Here is a 22,142-nt window from a genome sequence, read left to right as displayed (position 1 = left end):
AATAGTGTAATTTCATATGTAAGAGATATTGTACAGCGAGCCGGTCATTGTTGTGAAATAAACCCCGACAGGGGCTTTGCGTCGTGGTCCTGCATCGCCCTGAAGGGGTTAATTTCACAAAAAAGACCCACTAGCTGTACATTATCCTGCTTATTACATGGCTACTTACTTAAGAAATCAATAATTTTACTAAAAAACTGGTCCTATAGAGTCCAAGATGAGAACTGCACCCATAGCAACGGTCTGTTATACATAGCAGTGGTCTGCTATAAAAAAACAACAGACAGTAGAACACCGTGATTGACCCATCTGAATCGAGTGTATAACAAAGCCGGCAAAGTTACAAATTCCATTAGAACATTCCTACAGGGACTTACATTGCTATGAGTATGTTAAAGTGTGTGCAGGCTAATCAATGTAATGTAACGGTCAAATGGCACGGCTTTTAACCCTGTGGCAAGCCTCTTGAGAAATGTTTAGAACCTCTGCGCTCTCTTGACATGTTGGCATACAGAGGCCAAAGGCCTGCAACGGAAAAAATCATTAGGAGCTCCATCTCTAAGCCTATTCAGGGAAAGGGCCGACTGCCTCGGCTCGTGTATTATAAAGGTGGAATTTAATTGGCAGAAGGACACAAGTCAATGTGTTCCTTTTGCATTTGATTGAAAATCATCTATGACTCGGAGTAAGAGACCCTCTAATCTGAGCGACTTTGATTCCACTCGGAGAAATTGAAGAGGGCTTTTGAAGCGCGATGTTTGACATTAGTAGATCCACTAGATGTATGATTCATTTCCATGAACATAAGATGTATCTCTCTCTGCCACAATAGTTCAGACTGAAGTGCTTCCGATGAAGGGCTTAGGGTGCCATTTTTCCGCATTTGGGCTAATGTAGAGCCAAAGAAGTGACACGCGACTCACAGTGTGCTCTCAGAGACGTCGATGATAACGTATAGCACGAGGCTAGATGCTGTAAATGCAAAGGGAGCTCGTGGAGCGGAAAAGGCATAGGCAGCATGTATGTGTGTGTGTGTGTGTGCAGCGGTGGGAGCCTACAGCAGGGTATAGCGAAATGATGCGGTTGGCCAGCGGGACAACAAAAAACTGATTTCACAGCTGGGGAAATCCAATTCTCTGTCTAAATCTCCATAACATAGAGTGGGATATATTTTGGCAGCAAAGTGATTTCTTTTTTGGTGTAATTATTCTCAACAAACGTCCTCATCGTCGTTTTTAAGAGAGTCTGGGTGGCGGGATTTACAGGCTGGTTCGTTGTGTGGGAAGCTTTAATATGCATGCACATGCCTTCTGCTTCCTGTGTGTGAAGAGAGCGTATAATACGCCATGATTTCAGTACATAAAAACCTCACAGGCTATGTGCATCATGGCTGATTATCCTGATTACCCTGCCTTCAAGTGATGCTCAAATTCCTAACTCCGCAAACAAAACACCACAGCCAAATCAATAGCCAGACTTCATTAAAACAGCATTTACCTCTGACCACTTCAGCACATCAACTAAAAGGATCACACCGGCGATCGATGGCGATAGACAGCCTCCTTGGGAGACGAGTCTCAAAACACACAGCTTTCGGTTTCACAAACCGATGGCACTGACACAAACAAAATGGAGAATGTGCAAAGACGCTGGTCCGACAAAGCCCCTCTGGTGTTTAATCAGGAGCTCTGGACTGACTACTGTGAATCAGCCAGCAGCAATGCAGAGACCATTAACAGGCGGAGCTGCAATTACCTCAGCAGCTGAATGGAGTGCATGCTACATCACCAGTCAGGCCTGACCTCAGAGTGAACAATGAGGCTGCACGATTGATTAACAATAAACGTGAAGGTTGGGAAGCCAACACTTCTTTTATTAAAAACTTTTTTTTAAGAGCACTGTGCCTGTCCAGCAGAGATTATATATTTTATATTAGGCTACAGTATAAGTAGAGTAGCGTGGAATGAAAGCTTAGGCAATAAATGTTAGATATGAATTACAGGGTTTCATTTTTAAAGGACAGCTTCACAGATACTGTATCAGCCACTTCTCATTCCCAGGGCGTCAAACACCGTTGCTTTGTCACGGCGGTCGGCGTTCGATACCGCCGCACAATGCACCCTTTAGTGTCGGTATGAGATGCACTGGGCTTTCCATTAACTATAATGTAAACCCATCCGTGTCAACATTAAATGCCCAGGGAAAGTTTGCTGGGAGTGACTGTTGTGATGTAGTTTAAAGAGCGAAAAGACACACTGATGGTACATGTCCACATGGATGTCGCCTCGCTTCCCAGCATTGGACGCTTGGTGGGCTGCCACTAGTCACCAGGCACCTGATTGGACGAACGAAAGGACAGAAGCTGTGGACATGTACCATAAGGGCAGGCGGGAGGGGAGGTGGATTGGCCAAAATAACACGAGGCTTTCATCCAGGAAACCAATGTTCGTGTCTTGCACGTTACGTGTCACGTTACAATCGTGTCCCGTGTTAACAACGTCAAGTCACAATTTCACTGGACAAACAATGAACAATTTTAAGCCCAACCGTGTTGCTTTTTCCTGAACCTAACTAAGTGTTTTTGTTGCCTAAACCTAAGCAAGTGTTTTTGTTTAATTTAATTTAATTTAACACGTGTTTACTATGACTGAAAAGTGACGCTACGGGGTCTGACAAAGCGTCAGCATTTGATGAGTTGGGATGACAACGTGTTGCATATTTTCAACTCAACACTTGCATGCCAATATGTATACGGAGAACGTTTTTGGTTTTGGTTTTCGCTGCAATGTTCCTCATGTCCATACATGGCCCTGAACAGATCCCTTTCAAATGTGACTCCAATTCAAAAGTTGGGGACAAAATCCATAGTCCTTGCTCTTTGCAAAAATGCATTCCAACTGAAGCTCATATGAGGCTGTCTGAGATACAACGTGTCTACACTGGTGGTGTTAGTCAGTCGTCTGTCTTAGGCATGTGTGACGGAACAGATACGCTTTTATTTGAATCAATCCAGCTGTCAACACAGGGTCGCATTTCACTCTTACATATACATGTATTTTTATGCTTCTATAACTGTTTTCACATATAACTACAATAATTGTGTGATGGCCTCTGAGTGCTGCCATAAATGCGGGTCACTTACACTCCCCATTGCACCTGAACGCAGCCTACGTAGACACTGACGGAGGACTGAAGCTGCTGCTGCTCTGTTAACGTGCTGCAATTGCTACGAGGGCTGCGTAGGCACTGTGTTACACAATTACCTCTTTGTGTCACTATCGCTCCGCAAGGAAACACAAAGAGGAAATTTCTTACAAAAAAAGAATATACCCACACAACTCAGGCTGCTGAAGCCTCATTATAGCTTAAACCGAAATACATTTTTACACAAACAAGAAGGCTGTGGGTGTTGTTCCTCATCACTTCATTGAAATCGCATTAGGAACGGATGTCTACAGGCAGGGTCAATTTGGACAGGAGGAACAATTAAAGCGACCACTAGCTCTTTCAGTGCACACATGGGAGTGTCGTATTAAGATTAAAAAACTGTGAGTCTACCCTTTAATTTCAACATAATTGTAATATTTTGGCCCTGTGAGCAGGAGACGTCTCTTTATAAGCTATCAGTGACAAAAAACAACACCATCCAGCCTTGCTCCCTTCTAGCCATATTAGTAGCAGCAGCAGTTGCACTGCAGGCTGCCACGCTCTGCTACATCAAGCAGATAAATGTAACCGGTGTCTGACAGATTCCTTCCACAGCCAAATAAAATCCGCTATTCAACACAGCCGAGCCACACTGTTCACACTTTTAAAAGTTTTCTAGCGAGGCACAGTCCACCTGTTTGGAAACCTCAAAGCATAAAACTAAAAAAAAAAGACATTTGGTTTGTTTTTTCATCATTTCAGACTATTTTCAACAATGTGCTTAATTACGGAGGCTTCCTATCTAATAATGTTCCTGCAGGAGCAAGAGTGCACTCACACCCTCTCTTCACACCTGTGCCTAATAATAAATGTGACTGAACCCCTGCAGACATTACTGTTAAATTTAAACAAGATTTTATCAACAAGTGTGCCACAGATGGAAAAAATGGAATCACCTCATAGCAAAACTTTTAATCAACAACGCCATACTTTGACTTAGGAACATATAGTGAGCTTAGTTTTTCTCCAGGCAGCGCTCAAAATATACCATCATTTAATTGTGTGCTCGTGGCCATCCATCGTCTAGGTTTCATACTAATCAAACAGAGGCTGTTTCAACCTGGAGTAAAGCTCTTCAAATACACGGCTGGTTGCAGGAGCAACTGCTGCATCTGCAACTGCTGCATCTGCGGCTGAGGTTGGATATTCTGCCGAGCATGACGGTGATTCGATCGGTCACATCAAAGCAGAGGCTCGCGCTCCGCGGGGGGAGAAGAAAGACGTGATGTGCTCGACCACTGTCTATAGCTTCCTCCTGGGTCAGTAAAAGCAGTGTCAAGGCTAAAACGCGGCCGTGGCCCCCGGGTTACAAACATGAAGTATGAGCAGTGTTGTGTCTTTGAGAGCTGATGTAAGCACACATGTACAGTACAGTGAGTCATATCATTGGGGAGGGCACGGGAGGGATGCTCCTGAACACACCGCGGCCTTATCATAACAAATGACCGTCACATGTTTCTGTGCCCAGAGGGCGAAGGAAACACTGAGAAACAAAGCCATTGGAGAATAAGGGAAGAGACACAACATTATATATTGACATTGCAACCCTGCTATCAAACCCAATTTGGTTTATTTACAATGCCAGGGTGCCCAATGGCTAAAGCTGATTTCTTTTTTTTTTTCCACTGATGGGAATAAACCCCAAACAAATCCATTTTCCTCGAGCGCCTCATCCTGGTGGTCAGTTGCCATGGATATCCAATGTGGCTGCATGTCCAGAGATCAAAGTGGTGACGCCGAGGCAAGGGCAAATCACAGACACACAATTCAAAGCAACTTCTGCTTCCCGCAGGTGCACCTCTGACATATATATTTTCACACATGTTAGATTGGGATATGTAGCGCGCAGAGTATTTTTCAGGTTGAGAAATGCCCCCCGAAAGCGACAGAAATCAGAGGTCGGACAGACTCCTGCTCCCATCTCCTCTTTCTCGCTATCTCGCCAGCTCCCATTCCTCCACTCCACCAGCCCTCGTATCAAAATGAGATAGTCATCTCCATGGCGGAAGCTTCGCCTTTCTATTGACGGCTGTCTGATGCGCGCGTTATCATGTCCGATCCGGGCTTTGACAGGCCGACAAGGGAGAGGCTTGTATTACAAGGGGAATCAATGGCGCTAGGCCATATCCCTATCAATAGGCTGCCACAACTCTTTTCGCTCACGCTGCCCGCTCTGTGACAGATAAGATGCTTTATCAGAGGAAAAAATAGGGGCGAATGAAGGGGCGGGGGGGATGGAAATGGCAGTGATTGGCGATTTTAATAAAACATTTGATCATGATGTTTGATCTTCATCTGGATACAAGCCGACACAAGCAGTGCAAAGAAGCTGGAAGTCCCGGTGTCAACCCTCTCCCTCAATATAGTGGATAAATTACAACAAAATGAGCTCCTGAATCAACTTGTAGGGCCAAAGCCACATGCTAAATGATTTCCTAGATCAAATATTGATATTTCGAATGAGCACCCTCTGTGGGCCTTTCTTGGCGGCCTCCTGTAGTCAGCACATTTTTTTTTTTCTACAGGTCTTTCCAGGTTTATGGGGAAATGAAAAGAGGGCTGGTGAGGAGAGCAGGAGGGAAAACAGCTGGGAAGTGAAAAAGAAAATGCATTTAATTTGTTCACCGTCGCCGCGGTGTGTTGGTTTCAGCAGAATGGGTTGTGTGCCGAGTATTTCTCTTTTTCTCAAGGACCTGCTTCTGTACACAGAGCAGTGAGGGTTGCTGGCTCACAGCAAACCTTAATTGCCCTGAGGCCATAGGCAGCCACTTTCAAACAGGGTCATTCATCTTCCCATGGAAAAGGAAATGGTCTTTGGCCCTGATCCTTAATCACCCCCCTGCCGCAGTGTACAAGGTCATCAGGGAAGCCCTGTGACAAACAGACTCACACACATACATGTATGTATGTATGTACACGGCACGCACACACAATCACAGAGTAGCTGATCGATTGAGGGGGGTGGTCACGTGGTGAGAGACGCATGTGAGGTGAGCAGAGAAAAAGATGGAAGGAAATTTCTGCGCGTGCGTCGTCCTCAGGTGAAATTGGAGCAGTGATTACAGCTCATAGTTATGGTTTGTGTTACGGTGTGTGGTTCTCCCTTCAAAGAGGAAGTGAGGAATTCACGTGGATGTGGTGGTGAGCCGCGCCGAGAGCCGTGACCAAAGGAGAGGCTGAGAGAAGATGAGAGCACGGGGGGAAGAGGAGGAGGAGGAGGAAGTTAGGACAGGAATGGAAAGGGCTCCATTTCACCGAGGATCAAAAGACATTGGCAGAGACTGGTCCTCCAACAAAATAAAGGTAACAGTATTCCTGCCCGGAGACCAGCAGAGGGGTGATTCATAAAGCAAGATTACCAGTTGATCCACGATTACTTGAGTAAAGTCTCACAAAATTCTGTTTCATAAAGCAGGATCAAAAACATATCATTAATTAAACATATTATTGTCACCTTGTGCCGTCTAGTTTTTGTAATTTTGTGTGTTTTTAACATCTGTTTTATTGATTATTTTTACTGTTTTACCGGGTGAGCTAGACAAATGTTGTAATTACCAATATATTATGACCATAATGAAATTGATAAATCCTTTTGGACTGCCCAGTGATACCATAGCACCCAATAGATAAGGGTAGAAAACATTTAGGAGGAGTGTTCTCAAATGTGTTTATTCATTCTGTAATAATATATAAGACATTGTATTTTCACTTGTGTTTCAGTTGCTCTGCAGACTAACTCGGCCTCTGTTACCTGTGATAAAGGTCTATTTTTCTGTATCAAACTCTTGATCTCTGGACGGTTGATTTCTACCACATGGTATACATTTTTTAATACATTTTTATTCTTGAAACACAATTTGAATTGTGTTCTATGAAAGGTGCTATACTAAATAGGCCTGTGTATTGGCAAGAATCTGGCGATACAATACGTATCATGATACAGGGGTTACGATTCAATATATTGCGATACTGTAAGCAAGGCAATATATAGATGTTGTTTTTTTAATTTAATTTTAGGAAAACTGTCATAGTATAAAGAACACACCACCATATGCATAAAATCTGAGTAAAAAAACTACTTTTTTATGCAATCAGAACAGTGGGATTTACATTTATCACAGTCCCTGTAACATCCAACATCATAGCACCACTTTGAGAGGACACATCTCTTTGCAAATGAAATAAAAGTATTGACACAGTTAATCTTTGCATGTAAACTAAAAATTAATAATTAATAATTCAAACTGCAACTAGTGATTGTTTTCATTTCCGCTTAATCTGCAGATTATTTTCTTAATTGCTTGGTCATTAATATGCCAGATAAATAGTGAAAAATGAACATAATCATTACCCATCATGATCATAATTTGCTTGTTTTGTCTGATCAATGGTCAAACCCAAATATATTCAGTTTACTATCAAAAATGACGAAAATAAACAGGAAATATTCACATTTGAGAGGCTAGAACCAGTGAATCTTTGGCATTTTTAAAATCATCATTAAACCAAATCCCAACAGTGTTGCCAATTAATGTTCTGAAAGTCCATTTTACTCGTACTGGGCTTGAATCCAAGATAACATGATTACAAGAGAACTCTACAACCAACTAATTTAACACAGCAACACATCTGTACTTCTGTGCTTCACTGTTTGACTTTAAAGTGCTGCCAAATGTTCTCTTTGTTTATGGTGGCGATTCGGTCCGTTTTCTCTTCACTATTCTATCTTCACATACATTTTTCTATTTAATATTTGCTGCTCGGCGGCTATGAACGCCACAGATCTCTCCTCTAACATCTCTGTTGTTCGTTGTGAATTGATGTGATCTACGCTTGATGTCCTCTCGAGATCTGCGTTGTAAAGTCATGAATATACATAATTTAACAAGGCTTGAATGAATCACATCACATTCATTCGGAGTTGGATATATGAAACAATTTAATTCTGGTTCGTTAGGCTCAATTAATCCCAGCTTTCGCGATGAACTGCAGTTTTCTTTGCCTCCAGCACAAAACCCCCAATGAGTTCAATAACTCAATATATGTAAAACTATGTTGTTCTAATGGCATCCTGTTGTAATTATGTATAATCCACATTGTGAATGGCTGCTGATTGGCTGGATCTAGGAAGGCCTGTTGTTTGGGATTTTAGGGCTTTATAAAAAAACCTGAGTTGACCTCACTAATTGCAACAATGCAATCAATAAGTAAGACGATCTGTTCAACTGGGAAACCAATTGGCTTTCTATGCAGAATGTGCGAAGTCTGAAACAAGCGGCTGAAATTGGACCTTGCACGTTCTCCTTGCGGACTACATGTTGAGCTCCCTTTTCAATCCATTTCAATATTGCTGTATTTCTCACAGTCAAAGGCTATTATGACTTCAAGCCTGTAATACCAAATCAATGTAGGCATTATGTAATGGCTGACGCTGGAAGCTTTACATCTCCCAAATTAACCAGGGGGTCCCATTTGGGTTCAGTTCCTAATGAGCACAAACCAAATTAAGCATTCAATTTAGTCTCTTTTTAGAAGATGAAAGTTGAAACGTAATCACTAACCAATGGAGGAATGATTTTAAACGTACGGTACATGTGAGCCCTCCCACAGTACCTCAAGACACATGTAAGGATGACTTACTACGCACGCACGCAAACACTTATATCCATACAATTATCCTTCACTCATTGCCGTTAAGAGCAACAGGTTTCCTTGCAGTTTGCAGCAACTCTCCGCGGGCACACAGGAGAAACAGTACTGGGCCTTGCTAACAGCTCAGCCGAGCAATGAAACAGAACGCATTATTGCTGTGGAACATCAAAGGCTGCGTCTGTGCGATACATATTTAATTAAATCCGATTGACGGTAGCAGACACACATGGTGCATCCTGTGCACACAGAGACAGAAATGCACAGACAGACCTGCGAATATCCTCGCAAAGTCGCACTCTCGCTCCCTTTCTCTCTCACATACAAACATAAATTCACACGCTCATATCACAGGGCTGGCAGCAAATATATTCACAGTGCATGGATTCATTACTGCCACTGCGGAATAAGGTGTGTGGGCGCCGCTGTAGCACGAGCTTCAAAACACACCTGAAGTTGTTTATTATCACGTACAGTGCACAGCTCCGAGTGATCCATTTGATGGGGAGCTATGTTAATATTTAAAAAAATTTGATAATTGTGTGTCTCAGAGAATTGTATGAAATTATCAAAGTTTACTCATGTGCTGTGTTCAACATATAAGCCTCTCTTGGCACAAAGACAAGGCAGCGGGAAGCAGATCGCATTTGCCAAAGGCAAAAGTAAAAACAAAACACATCTTTCAGCATCTCTTATTTACATGTTGTTTCTTCCCAGCTATCAGGCTAATGACCCTCACATCCAAGAGTCAGCTGGGTTTTATTCAGTTACAGAAGTGTATGAAGCATATCCACTTATATTAAGGAGGACGGGAGTTCTCAGTCGCTGTAAGCAGCAAATGCAATATTTATCTTCTCATGCAACCTTAATAAGAACAATTTCTCAAAATGTTTGACGATCCATTTAAAGCAGAACAACAAGGAGAAAGTATGTGTTAAAATAAGAGAAACAACTTCCTGTGTGCCAAAGGAGAGTGATGCAGAAGCAAACAACTGAGCTGGAAAGCAGCAACTTCTTTATCAACCTTCCTAAGTTCTGATATAAAGTAAGTTAGAGGATGCCGGCAATAGGAGTTTAACTTTTATAATAGTTTTGTTCCCAGAACCGTTGTGCTGGAAAAAAAGTTAATTAAACACCACCAAGAGTGTGGGATCTCACAGCACCCTCGCAACTTTTTTTTAAAATGACTTGGCACAGGATTTAATACCAACTGTTCCACTTTGATAATCCATGCAAGTCTACTGGCGTGTGCTTGGGGACAGATGACATCTGCACCCAAAGAAGAATCTGGATTTGAGATGTAGCGCCTCGAATAACATTTGGGATGTTTTTTTTTAAATTCACAATTGTTCTGTTTAAAGATATATACGCTGTATAATTAGAAGGCATTTAAATTCTCTATTAAGTGATCAGTGAAAGTTAATTGCATATAATCACTTGCATACTGTAGTTCAGTGGTTCCCAACCTAATTTCCTTGATGTTCCCCCTACTTGTATCTAAGAAAAGCTGAGCTCCACCCCGTATTTTCTAACATCACCCCAAAAAAAATTACAAATCCTCAGATTGAATAAAGTGTTTAATCAGATTAAATTAGTTTATCTTTTTGTTTTTTAAAACAACTTTCTTTAATGAATATTACTCATCAGTGCGTGCCTTAGTTTGTGTGCGGCATGTGGGAGAGCAAACAGTTTTGACCGCGGTGGAAATGTTGTTTTTGAAAGGCTAAACGCCAACAAATATGGTATGAAGCAGAATATTTTGTTGGATAAAAACTAGGGCTGTCAAAGTTAAGGCGATAAATATGCATTAACACAAATTTGTTTTAACGCCACTAATTTCTTTTATGCAGTAACGCAACTTGTGATTTGTAGGTCGTAGCTGGCTCAGTTTTAAAGCTATAGTAAAGATACTGGGATATCATATGAAACTAAAAAATGAAAAGAATCTATTGGTATCAACCATATCATATGAGATTGTCGGGAATGAGCCTAAATAACGCTCCAAAGTTTGACCTCAAGATACAGTATGTGACTGAAAATGGGTTCTATGGGTACCCACGAGTCTCCCCTTTACAGACATGCCCACTTTATGATAATCACATACAGTTTGGGGCAAGTCATAGTCAAGTCAGCACACTGACACACTGACAGCTGTTTTTGCCTGTTGGGCTGCAGTTTGCCATGTTAGGATTTGAGCCTATTTCTTATGCTAAATGCAGTACCTGTGATGGTTTCTGGACAATATTTGTCATTGTTTTGTGTTGTTAATTGATTTCCAATAATAAATATATACATACATTTGCATAAAGCAGCATATTTGCCCACTCCCATGTTGATAAGAGTTTTAAATACTTGACAAATCTCCCTTATCTCCCTCCTACATTTTGAACAGATAAAAATGTGCGGTTAATTTGCAACTAATTGTGATCAACTATGGACAATCATGCGATTAATCGCGATTAAATATTTTAATGGATTGACAGCCTTATATAATACTAATAATATTAGTGTAGCCTGATCTTTGAAATACTGTCTTTAAACACATAGTGGCTGGCTAAGTAGCAAGAAAAAATCCTTTTTAAATAGTTTTATATACAGACTTTAGTATAAATTATCCAATAAGTGTGTTATTATGATTTTAGTTATACATGTGCAAAAGAGCAGACAAATCCTCGCATGCTCCCCTGTGATCTTTGGCGCCCTGAGGGGGGCCCGGACCACAGGTATCACCGTCTTTAGGCTGGTAATGTCACTTTGTTGCTTCAGGTGCAAGTTTGAGCTCTTAGACATGTGTATCGGGTTATAACCAGTCAGGCATCTCTGGAGGCAACACAGCATGAAGTGAGCCTGAATACCACCCAGAGCATGCGGTGATGTCCTGCCGGTCAGCTTTGACACAAACGGCTGCACAGTGTGAACGTGTTTGTTTGTGTGTGTGTGTGTAACTGATGTGTGTTGTTTGCTCGCCCCTCGGTGTGCGAGTGGCCCCGCCGTGACAGCGGAGGCAGACAAGACAGCGGGTTTACACACACATACACACGCGAGCGTTCCCGGAGGATCTCTATCTATAAGCTGCATTGTGAGGCATGGGGGACATCCATTACAAAAAAACCCTGCGGTTCAAAAACCCCTGGAGCTAGCTGCTGGTTCTCACACACTGAGAGACAAACTGTCCTGAATGCGCACACAACACACACGCATACAGAAACATGACCTACAGACATGAAATTGCAAACATCTACAAACACGTTCACGCAGAGAAGTCTAATGGAAACAGCTCTTTGTACATATTCTCTTGCATGAAAAATTCATAAAGAAAGTCGTGTTGCATACACACTCCGGCGACAGGGAAGACAGACAATGCATGACAGTGCTGGAATGAGTTTGTCATGTTGATAGTGGGGGGTGGACTATGCTATTGGAAATCCTCTGATATTGTGCTTCTGTTGTCTAACAATGTGAGTGGATGTGGCTGCAACAGCCCAGAGATTTTTGAGCGCAGAAGTAAGGCTGGAAGTATAGCTTAATTTGCTCATGCAAGTATGAAGACGTGCAAGACAAAGATTAAGAGATCTTTGTGCAAACTGTGTGCCTGCATGTGCGTGTCTATCTATTTAATGAGCCACACACACCAGCGGGGTCCCCATCAGTCTGCTGTCTCCTAATTGGACCTACTGAGCAGCTAGCGGACCTCCAGCATTCATCTCCCACAATTCACCGGGAGCAAAGGAGGGCCTAGGAGGGCAGCCAGGAATAGGGAAATGAAAAGAACGGGAATAAAGGAATAAAGAAAGCATCCCGAGGAGTAACCTGCCCACTAGTTTGACCTTTACATAACTACTGGCAGGTCTGGGCGACGGTGACGGAGGGTGATCACAGAGACTAACTAACTGAAAAGAAGAGGCGACTGACAGCAGGTGGAAAAGTGGAGCGGATCCGCCTACACACAGTCGCGCTCACACACACACACACCTGTGCGCAAACACACACGAGCAGGTGAACACACTCATCAAACATCATCTGGCAGACTACCACATAGAGACACGCAGCGTGCTGCACAGCGCCTTCCTCACTACCTCTTGAAGAGAGAATAAATCAGTGATTATCATATATCCCCAGGCGTTAAGCAACATCCCTGATGTACTTTAGATAGGCGGAGTAGAAGGAGTGAGTCGAGGAAAACAGAGAGGAAAAAAAACAAAAGAGGAGGGTATCACAGTGGCTTAGTGTGCAAAATCTTATCTTGCAACAGTGCGAGTTGATTCTGGGTACATGACCTTTGCTATGTGATTCCCCCCGTCTCTCTAAACTTTCCTGCAACTCTCCGCCTCATACTATCTATCAAAACACCTTGAAAATAATCTGAAAATACAGAAATCGCACTGTGCCAAAGAAGAATCTTCAACGCAATATTATTGTCATGATGAAATGTGTATCCGAGCGCTTCTCAGCAGGAGGGGAAAAAAGCCCAATTAAACTGCACACAATTTACCTCTCATTTTCCCGTCTCCTGAGCACCGGGCCAGTTGAAGATGATGGACGCGAGCAATTTCTTTAACACGGCAACCATGCAAATCGCTTTCAGTGTGTCTCCCTCAGCTGTTTCCCCCCACGGTACGCTAGATTGCAGCCTCCTGTACTAATTGTTCCCAAACATCTCAGGCCAGCAGCGCGAGTTAATTGAGAACGAGAGACGTCGATCTCCCGTGATAGACAGACTTGCATAAATGAGAATTCCCAAAATGACTATTCACATCAAACCATCGAGCGTAAAAAAAACAACCATTCTTTTTCTCGGTTCAACCACGACTCTGCAGAGCTGAAGAGCTTAGGTAGCCGCTTGACAAGCTGTACCTGTTTTAGTTTACTGTGATTTGCTTCCAAACATTCTAGGTTACTAGTATGAGCAAATGTAAGACAGGCATTTCTGTCATCTGTCACCTGGAATGACAATCAACAGATTCTACATTTCATGGGTTGTTTACACTATATTTTGAATTTGAAAAAATACACAAACCCAGTTTCGAGTCTTAAAGAGTCTTAGATTTTTTCTACTAGAACATTTTATGTTAAAAAATTATATACTTTTCTCATACCGGCTGTGCTGCAACATCTCTTTTCACCCTCTGAAAAGCCCAGTCTGCTCTGATTGGTCAGCTGGCCCACTCTGTTGTGATTGGTCAACCGAACAAAACTCTTCGGACTCCTCTCCAGCTCCGCCCTAACTAGCTTTGTTTGAGGGCGTGCCAAACTAGCCGGTAGGCAGGGATTATCCAAATGTGTTGGTGACATCACCACGTTACATAAGAAAAGGCGGGACTTCAAGCAAGGCAGTTCAGGAGCAGTGTTTCTGTGGGGGAGAGTAACTCCCTTTGGCCTGGACTTCGGGCTTTGTAACTTTGCAGACCTTTTATATGCACAAAAAAACTATATAACACACTAAAGGAAAGGGAAAAAGCACAAAAGCATAATAGGTCCTCTTTAACTCATATCTGAATTGTTTAAATCAGTGGTTCCCAACCAGGGAAACCCTTTGAAGGCATCACAAGATAAATCAAAGGGGTCGCGAGATGACTAACAGGATAAGAAAGGGGACAAAACAACAATCACAACAACAATAATCTTCCTTGTCAAAACCTGGGACCTACATTACCCACAATGCACCGCGACAGCCAACATTTCTGTTAGAGATCCGGGTGTGTTATGCTGGTAGCGGTTAATGTAGTTTCGAGCCAATAACTGGGCTACAGAAGTCTTGGTAAGCTGGCTTCTTTAACACACCCCCAGATTGTTTTTGAATTTTTCAAACTTATAGTCTTATTCAGCAGTCAATTTATCAGATTTTGCTCAGCTCCCTGTGGAGCCACAAATGTCTAACTTTTTTCACATCTGTAGTAGTGCTCCCCAAGACATGTACACATACTTTGATGTGTGAAATTGCCAAAGTTCCCCTTCAATGGGAGATCATCTCCCATCCTGCTTACTGGCTTTTCATGCTGCAAGCTACAGCACTAGTAGACGTTTAATTATGCGTTGTGTAACTTTCAAAATAACTGTCAAGCCATTTAAAGTTCAACACAAACCACTTATGAACACTGGAGCTCAGACAGCCAGCAGAGCTCATGTCAAACTGTTTATTCTGTCGGAGAGAACAAGTTGCTTGATAAAAGCGGTATCAGAAGCTTAAAGTAAGCAGGTTCATAACAGGACAATATTTATTCCATTATTCTTGTTTATATATATTGACCGTTACTCCTTTCTAGACCTTATTTATTTTCTTGCCAAGTCAATAAAAAACTAATTAATATTTATGATGATGGAATGGAGAAAAGTAAAGGGCGTTTTGAGCGTGAGATTTGTTCACGGTGAACTTCTCAGCTCTACTTCTGCATGATAAAGAGCAGAAATTGAATGTGCATATCTAAGTGCAACAATTGACACTATCTTCCCATTATGTTAGCATTTCTGTGCGTATGCATTACCACGGCTATACACAGTGTGTGGGGAAGAGTCGAGGGCAGGGAGCTAACACTAACGTGGTTAGCATTAGTCACCCTCCCATGAGGCACATGATCAAAGAGATGCTCCGACTGTTAAAGGGATGAAACACAGAGTGATGACTCGGGTCGAATCTTTCGGTAGATACGCAGGCTTTGGGAGCGAGAAGATTGGGGGCGGGCGTGGGTGTGATCGTCAGAATGAGCTAACTCGTTGACATATCTAATGCCAGGTCTAAGACCATTTATAATGTTCATGAAGAAACAGATATGACGTGGCAAAAACTCATTAAAATTGCTTTTTCTCTTTTATATACTCAGGCAGCATTGCACTTCATTTTATAGAAAAAAAGATTACAAAATTGTCTGTATTGCTAAAGAACCTTTGCCAACTGAAAATCTCTCAATGCAAGATGTATAAAGACTGAAAAATGAAACTGATTATGGCTGAGCTGCGTGCAATTACATTGCATTTTCTTTTGTCTGCAGGTGGGATTTTGAAGATAGAGATTTTAAAATTAGCATATGAACTGGGGTTTGTGTGCGTTACAAACCTTCTGTTTGAATTAATTTGTGTTTTTCCTGTGTTATAATAGTCGACTCACTTATTTTTAAAGAGGACCTATTATGTGTTTTGCATTTCCCCTTTCCTTTAGTGTGTTATATATATATATTTTGTGCATATAAAAGGTCTGCAAAGTTACAAAGCCCAAACTACGCCAAAGTGAGTTACTCTCCCCATCAGAAACACTGCTCCTTAACTGCCTGAAACAATTTGTTTGAAGTCCCACCTTTTCTTCCGTAACATGGTGATGTCACCAAGTAAAACATTTGCATAATACCTGCCCAGAGACTAGTTTGGCACGCCCTCAAACAAAGCTAATTAGAGCGGCGCTGGAGAGGAGTCCGAAGAGTTGGGTTCGGTTGACCAATCACAACAGAGTGGGCCAGCTGACCAATCAGGGAAGACTGGGCTTTTCGGAAGGGGTGGGGCTCAAACAGAGTGTTTCAGACAGAGGGTGAAAAGAGGTGCTGCAGCACAGCCAGTATGAGAAAAATAAAGTTTTTTTTTTAACATTACAGCATGTAAACATGTTCTATTAGGAACCCAAAATACAAGTATGCACCTGAGAATTAGCATAATAGGTCCCCTTTAACTCCTCATACCCCTTGTACGTGCACCTGAGTACACTTCCTACAAACATGAAATTAGCGAGCTTGTGTGTTTCAAAAGGAACACTTGTTATTTTCCGTTTTTTCTGATTTGTACCCACATGTAGAGAAAATGCATGTGAGCTGCTGATCCATTAAAGGTACAGTGAGTAGGATTTGGTTGCATCTAGTAGTGTGGTTGAAGATTGAAACCACACCACTCCACTCACAACCTTTTTCTTGTCTACATTAGTCGTTGGTACCCCAGTGGACCACCTGACCTACAGAGTGGCCAAGTAACACAGTGACAGAGACGGAACGAGAGAGTAAAAGAAAATGAAACGTGTCTGTCGGTACGTCCCCGCGGAGCTATCATTAATTAAGCGTGAGATTGGTTCTCTCCACTTCCCACCCTGTCTCTCATTCTGTTGATCCTGAGATGTCGAGGGATTCGTCACTTCTCACCTCTGAAAAAGAAACAGCTAGTGTTGGTGAAGTGGACCAAAAATAGATAGTGTGAGAAGATACCAAAACACACACATCTCAGTCTACACGTGCACACACCCTACTCCTACTAAAACAGCTGCACACACGCTCGAGTCCAGCTCTGTGTCAGATTCCTATAGCTCTCTTTCAGCACTGCAGTACATCACTAATGATAGCTCAACTCCCTCAACTCCCCTATACTATCCTGAGGGGTGGAGAAATCTGCCAAACTGGTACAGGTCCTCTCTTTACCTCTCACCACGGTGTTTGACAACCAACTAGGGAACTGTAAAATTAAAGGCCTTGGCAAATGAAATTCTGTGACACGGCGGCGTGAATCAAAGCGGACACTGCCATGGGAGGTTGTGGAAGAAGAATGAACAAGGCACGCTCTCAGAAGGAATACAAAAGTAAAGTGAAAAGTTGGGGAGGGCAAAAAAAAAAAAAATACATTTTTATTGTTAAGTTACCAAGTTCGTCTGGCATCTAACAGCCGCATCCTGGGTATTGACAAAAGAGGTGTAGCTTTGTCATTTCACCTTGAAAAGGAGAGCGCTTTGTATAAAAGCTCTTTCATAGCACACAGAACCTTATTGACTTCCTTTGATATTAATAGCCTATGACACAAAATGCCATTTTCCAAGCGACGCCGTGTTTTTTTCTTATCTGATGTGACCTTGTTGATGGTGCCGCAGACGGTGGTGTAATGTATCCCAGCTCAGTCATCATCATTGCAAGATTACTGATGCTACTCAGACAGAGTGGATATGGACTGCCTTGCTTTTGCTCCAGGGGCTTTTAAAACCCCACATATGAAGACTTGACACTGGGTCTTTCTTTCCAAATCACAGGGTATTTAGTGGCTTTCGAACAGCTCTGACTCTGGCCTCCCGTACGCTTGCACTGATGGAGACACACAAGTGTCACCGCTGACATGAGGGGCCATCATCGCTGCACGCCAGGCAATCTGTTGTTGAGGTGAAGATGCTGATAACAGTGGTCCCTGTCTGTCGTCCGTCCACCAACCAACCCTGTCTCACCCCCCTGAGGGAGAGTTATTGCTTTAATATGAACAACGAATGGTTCAATTTGTCCTCTGGGTGTCAGAGGACTGCTCGGCGTGATTACTTTCTTGGCAAGGCGGTGACATTCATTGGCTTGGACTCAGGACGTATTGGAGAAAGGCCTCTGTTAGGCTGGATTGGGGTGAATGACAGATACAGACGGACAGAGACAGAAAGGGGGAGACGGAGAAATGTAGAGAAAGGGAGCAGTGGCAAGGCCCGGCTTTGCACACCTCAATGAACACAGCTGCACTTCAATCCTCGATAGAATGAGAAATACAGTATCCTGACCTTGACTGATCAAGCATGGGGGGAAAGCCAGCGCGGCTCCAATCCACCCACGCACAGTTACAAAAAACACATAAAATAGTGGAGCAGGGACTAGAGGACTTTTGTTTTGTTTTTTTTGGACATTTCACTTTGGCACATTTTCAAACCTGATCATCAAGACGACGAACATTTAGCCCACAGACTCAGGCTGTGTTCCACACAACTCGGAGAGCGGGTGTCTATATCTCCTATAAGGAAAAATGCAATTGAACGCTACCTCACACTACACTCTGAATGGTAAACCATGGGCTTATGGGAGTAGTTGACATTTTGGGAAATGTACTTATTTCCTTTCTTGTCGAGAGTTACATAAGAAGATCGATACCACTCTCAGGTTTATACGGTAAATATGAAGCTGGAGACAACAGCTGGTTAGCTTTGCTTAGCAGAAAGACTGGAAACATAGGGAAACAATTATCTTATCAGTTATCTTAGGACAGAGTCAGGCTAGTTGTTTCCCTGTTTCCAGTCATTGTGCTAAGCTAAACTAGCTAACTGTTGGCTGTAGCTTCATATTGAACCATAGACTGTATATACGTATATAAGTGGACGTAGTCACCGTGATGTCTCCCATTGGTTTGTGGATTACCGTTTGGAAGCCTCGAGTTTGGCATTTTCGCTGTCGCCATCTTGGTTTTTTGCAACCAAACACTGAATAAGACATTTTTAGGCGACCAAAATGTTACAATTAACTTTCATGAACTGAAAACACACTGTGAAAGGGTCAAAGTTCTAAGACGAAAACACAGACAACTCCCAGACCGGACAACGCCGTGGTAGCAACCTGTCAATCACAAGGTGGTGTGACGCCCTAAAGCATTCCCTGCTTTATAGTCTATATACTCTATGGGACTATAATTTACTAAATGAACATCATGCTGTATTGAAGAAGACTTGAAACTTGTGATTGAGATCATAAACTCATGTTTACAATGTTTACTGAGGTAATAAATCAAGTGAGAAGTAGGCTCATTTTCTCATAGACTTCTATACAATCAGACTTCTTTTTGGAGGAGTCGCGCCCTGCTGGGTATTAGAAAAAAATGCAAGTTTAAGGCACTTCAGCATTGGTTCCACTTTTCAGACCCTGGAGTTTCCCACTGTATTGAACAGACATATACGAGAGTGGTATCAATCTTCTCATCTAACTCTCGACAAGGAAGTGAATAAGTGTATTTCCAAAAGTGTTGAACTATTCCTTTTAAGATAAGTTTAAGATCTTAAAATGCATTGTTGACTTCAATCCGGGCTTGCAGAGACACGTGTTACGATATGGGTAACACACAATATGTTAGCAGTAGCTCAATTAGCAGGTGTGCTGTAGTTCTTTAACATATCAAGGGCAACCGTGTTTATTCCCTTTTCTTTTCAAGCACTGGAACAAACAGAGGTCAGAGGTCAATACCCTATGTCCACCTTTGAACTGGAGCACACACCAACTCACCACACACACACACACACATTCAGAAGCACACACACACATCTCTCCCCCTCACCTGAATAGTGGGCGGCGAGCGCTGTTTGCGGGTGGTCGTCGTGGAGAGCGTGGTGGTGGTCTCGATAAAGGTGGTGGACATCTCCGGCGGCACCGAGGTGGTGGTGCGTGCCGCGCCCCTGCTGACCGGCACGTCGCCCACCAGCCGCACGCTGCCGTTCACCTTGATGTTGGCGTGGGCCTCGGCGGCCATGTTGAGCACTTTGAGGCCGTTGTAGTAGAGGCCGGAGAGCTGGCCCTGGTAGGGTCGCTTCCGGTCGTTTCCGCCGATGGAGATGGTGGCCTGGGTGTTGAAGATTGTCAGCTGCCGGCCTGGCGCGGGAGGGAGGGGAGAGAGTATTAATATGTTTATGACGGAGAAGTCTGAGCCAACAAAAAACATAAAGCTCTAATTTTGACATGCCTTTAAGAGGAACTACACTCACACTGAGAGAAACATTAACGGAAAACTTCAACAAAGACTGTTACCACTATTGATTTATTGCTTCATTAAATGAGTGTGGATGGAGGTAAAATGGTTAAAGTGTAATGGGGATGCAACATGCTTTTACACTGAAAACTACAGTAATGGTTCTCAACAACCCCACCTTTCTGTTCATTTTAAAAGACTGCAGCTATACTGTATGGACTGTTATCTACAGCAGGAAGGCTTTTTCCCTCTGACACACAAGAAAAAGCACCCCTGAAAGAGACTACTAATGCTGGAAACAACAGACGCTATAGCAGCTTTATCGTAAGTGAGGGAACACATGCATGTGTGGAAAAAAAAAAGAAATATTGAAAAATGAGCTGGAACAAGTTCCACAGGCACTCTTAATATTCTCTGGACAAAACAGTGGACTCATGCTGCAAAATGATGAATAAATATGTATACAGGGTTTGGCATATTATGATAAAGTGTGAGCAATACACACTCACTACATGTCACAGCGAATTTCATTAGGAGAAGACCTAAATATCATCGCCAAAACACACTGCTCATGCATTAATTATGAAACGAAAAATACGCCAAACTTTCACAATACAGGAATCATAATTAAAAATCTCATTTGTATAATTTACATACAGAAAGCATCGCAGAGCTTGTTATATTTGTGGCATTCGCACAATTACAATACATAATACACACCGGGCGTGGAATGACAGGGAGAGGACGTTCATGTGGAGTCATGCATGCAGCAGTAATGGGATTTTTCAGACCTGTCTGTGTTTTAGCGGGTTGTTAAAGGGACTTTATAATCAAGTTAAGATGTTTATGTGTAAATGAACTTTAAATGCAGTTTATAATGATATTATGTTAGACTTTTAATCCCCGCAATTGTTTATTGAACATAAACGAGGTGCTGATTTGATAATCTCAGTGATTGAGAAGCGCAACTCTATCAGGGCGCAGTGCACCTTGGCATGCTCGCTGTGACGCTTTGCCGTCAAAGAGGCTCCAATTACCTCTCCATCGCCAAACAAGTGAGGGTCTTTATCGTGTGTGATGTGTGTAACTACAATCAGATAAATTACAGCGGGGAAAAGCACCTGCTGTTTGGAAACTTTTCAGGGGGATATGCCCACTGATTAGTTTGTTCTCAAACATTGCAGAGGATTTGAGCCAAGGGAGCTATCTCTCCTCTCAAAACAGTCGGCCTACTGTTGCAGCATAGATAATGACGCCTCCTAGTCAATTTTGCACAAAAGATTAGGAGTGCTTGATACTTATTGTTGCACCGTTTTTACAAAAGCTCTTCCCAGTCCCTTTAACTAGACACCATGATTCAACAAAATTTAAAAAAAAATGACAATGACAAAAAAGGGAAAGAGATAAAAATAAAAACAAAGGAAAGAAAAAGAAAACGCTCTGTTTTACTTGTTTTTTAAAGGGTTTAAGGGGTGGTTATTCATTCTCAGAGGTTGAAAGGGTACAAGCCGATGAAATGACAGAAAATAAAAAAAGAAGAAACATTCTAGAAGTTCGATAAAGATTTACCTTTCTCCTGAAGCCAATCTTCTACTGGCCGGGTATATTTGAACGGGATTTTCTTATTTGCCATTTGATAGCGCTCAATGTCGCTGTTGCCTTTAAAGTTTGAAAGTTTAACAAACAAGCTTGAAACAGTCGGCAACAGCAACAGACATCACACATTTATACAGTGGTTTATAATGAGTTTTATCTTGGTTTAGATATATTTATAAAAGCTTTATGATGTTTTTTTTTTCTTCTTTTTCTTCAAGTAGCTTTAGTTTAAATGTTTAAAATTCATATTTTTACAG

At 42.3% G+C, this 22,142-nt stretch overlaps 1 protein-coding gene across 14 annotated transcripts in view; it reads right to left on the bottom strand.

Moving 5' to 3' along the window:
- The window catches only part of nrxn3b (neurexin 3b), a 355,996-nt gene that overhangs the window by 26,747 nt on the left and 307,107 nt on the right, over nucleotides 1-22,142 (bottom strand). For 11 of the 14 annotated variants that reach the window (XM_037750894.1, XM_037750895.1, XM_037750892.1 and 8 more), the window contains 2 exons: nucleotides 21,859-21,948; nucleotides 19,882-20,192 (listed from right to left, as the gene is read on the bottom strand). In XM_037750894.1, coding sequence (XP_037606822.1) covers nucleotides 19,882-20,192; nucleotides 21,859-21,948 — 401 coding nt within the window. The remainder of the gene's footprint in view (nucleotides 1-19,881; nucleotides 20,193-21,858; nucleotides 21,949-22,142) is intronic. The other 3 variants (XM_037750889.1, XM_037750890.1, XM_037750897.1) reach the window with 1 other exon arrangement.

This window comes from Sebastes umbrosus, chromosome 18 (genome assembly GCF_015220745.1).
Source record: "Sebastes umbrosus isolate fSebUmb1 chromosome 18, fSebUmb1.pri, whole genome shotgun sequence".
Taxonomy (NCBI): domain Eukaryota; kingdom Metazoa; phylum Chordata; class Actinopteri; order Perciformes; family Sebastidae; genus Sebastes; species Sebastes umbrosus.
Note: the sequence above shows the minus strand (reverse complement) of the source record. Positions and strands in the feature narration are given on the sequence as shown.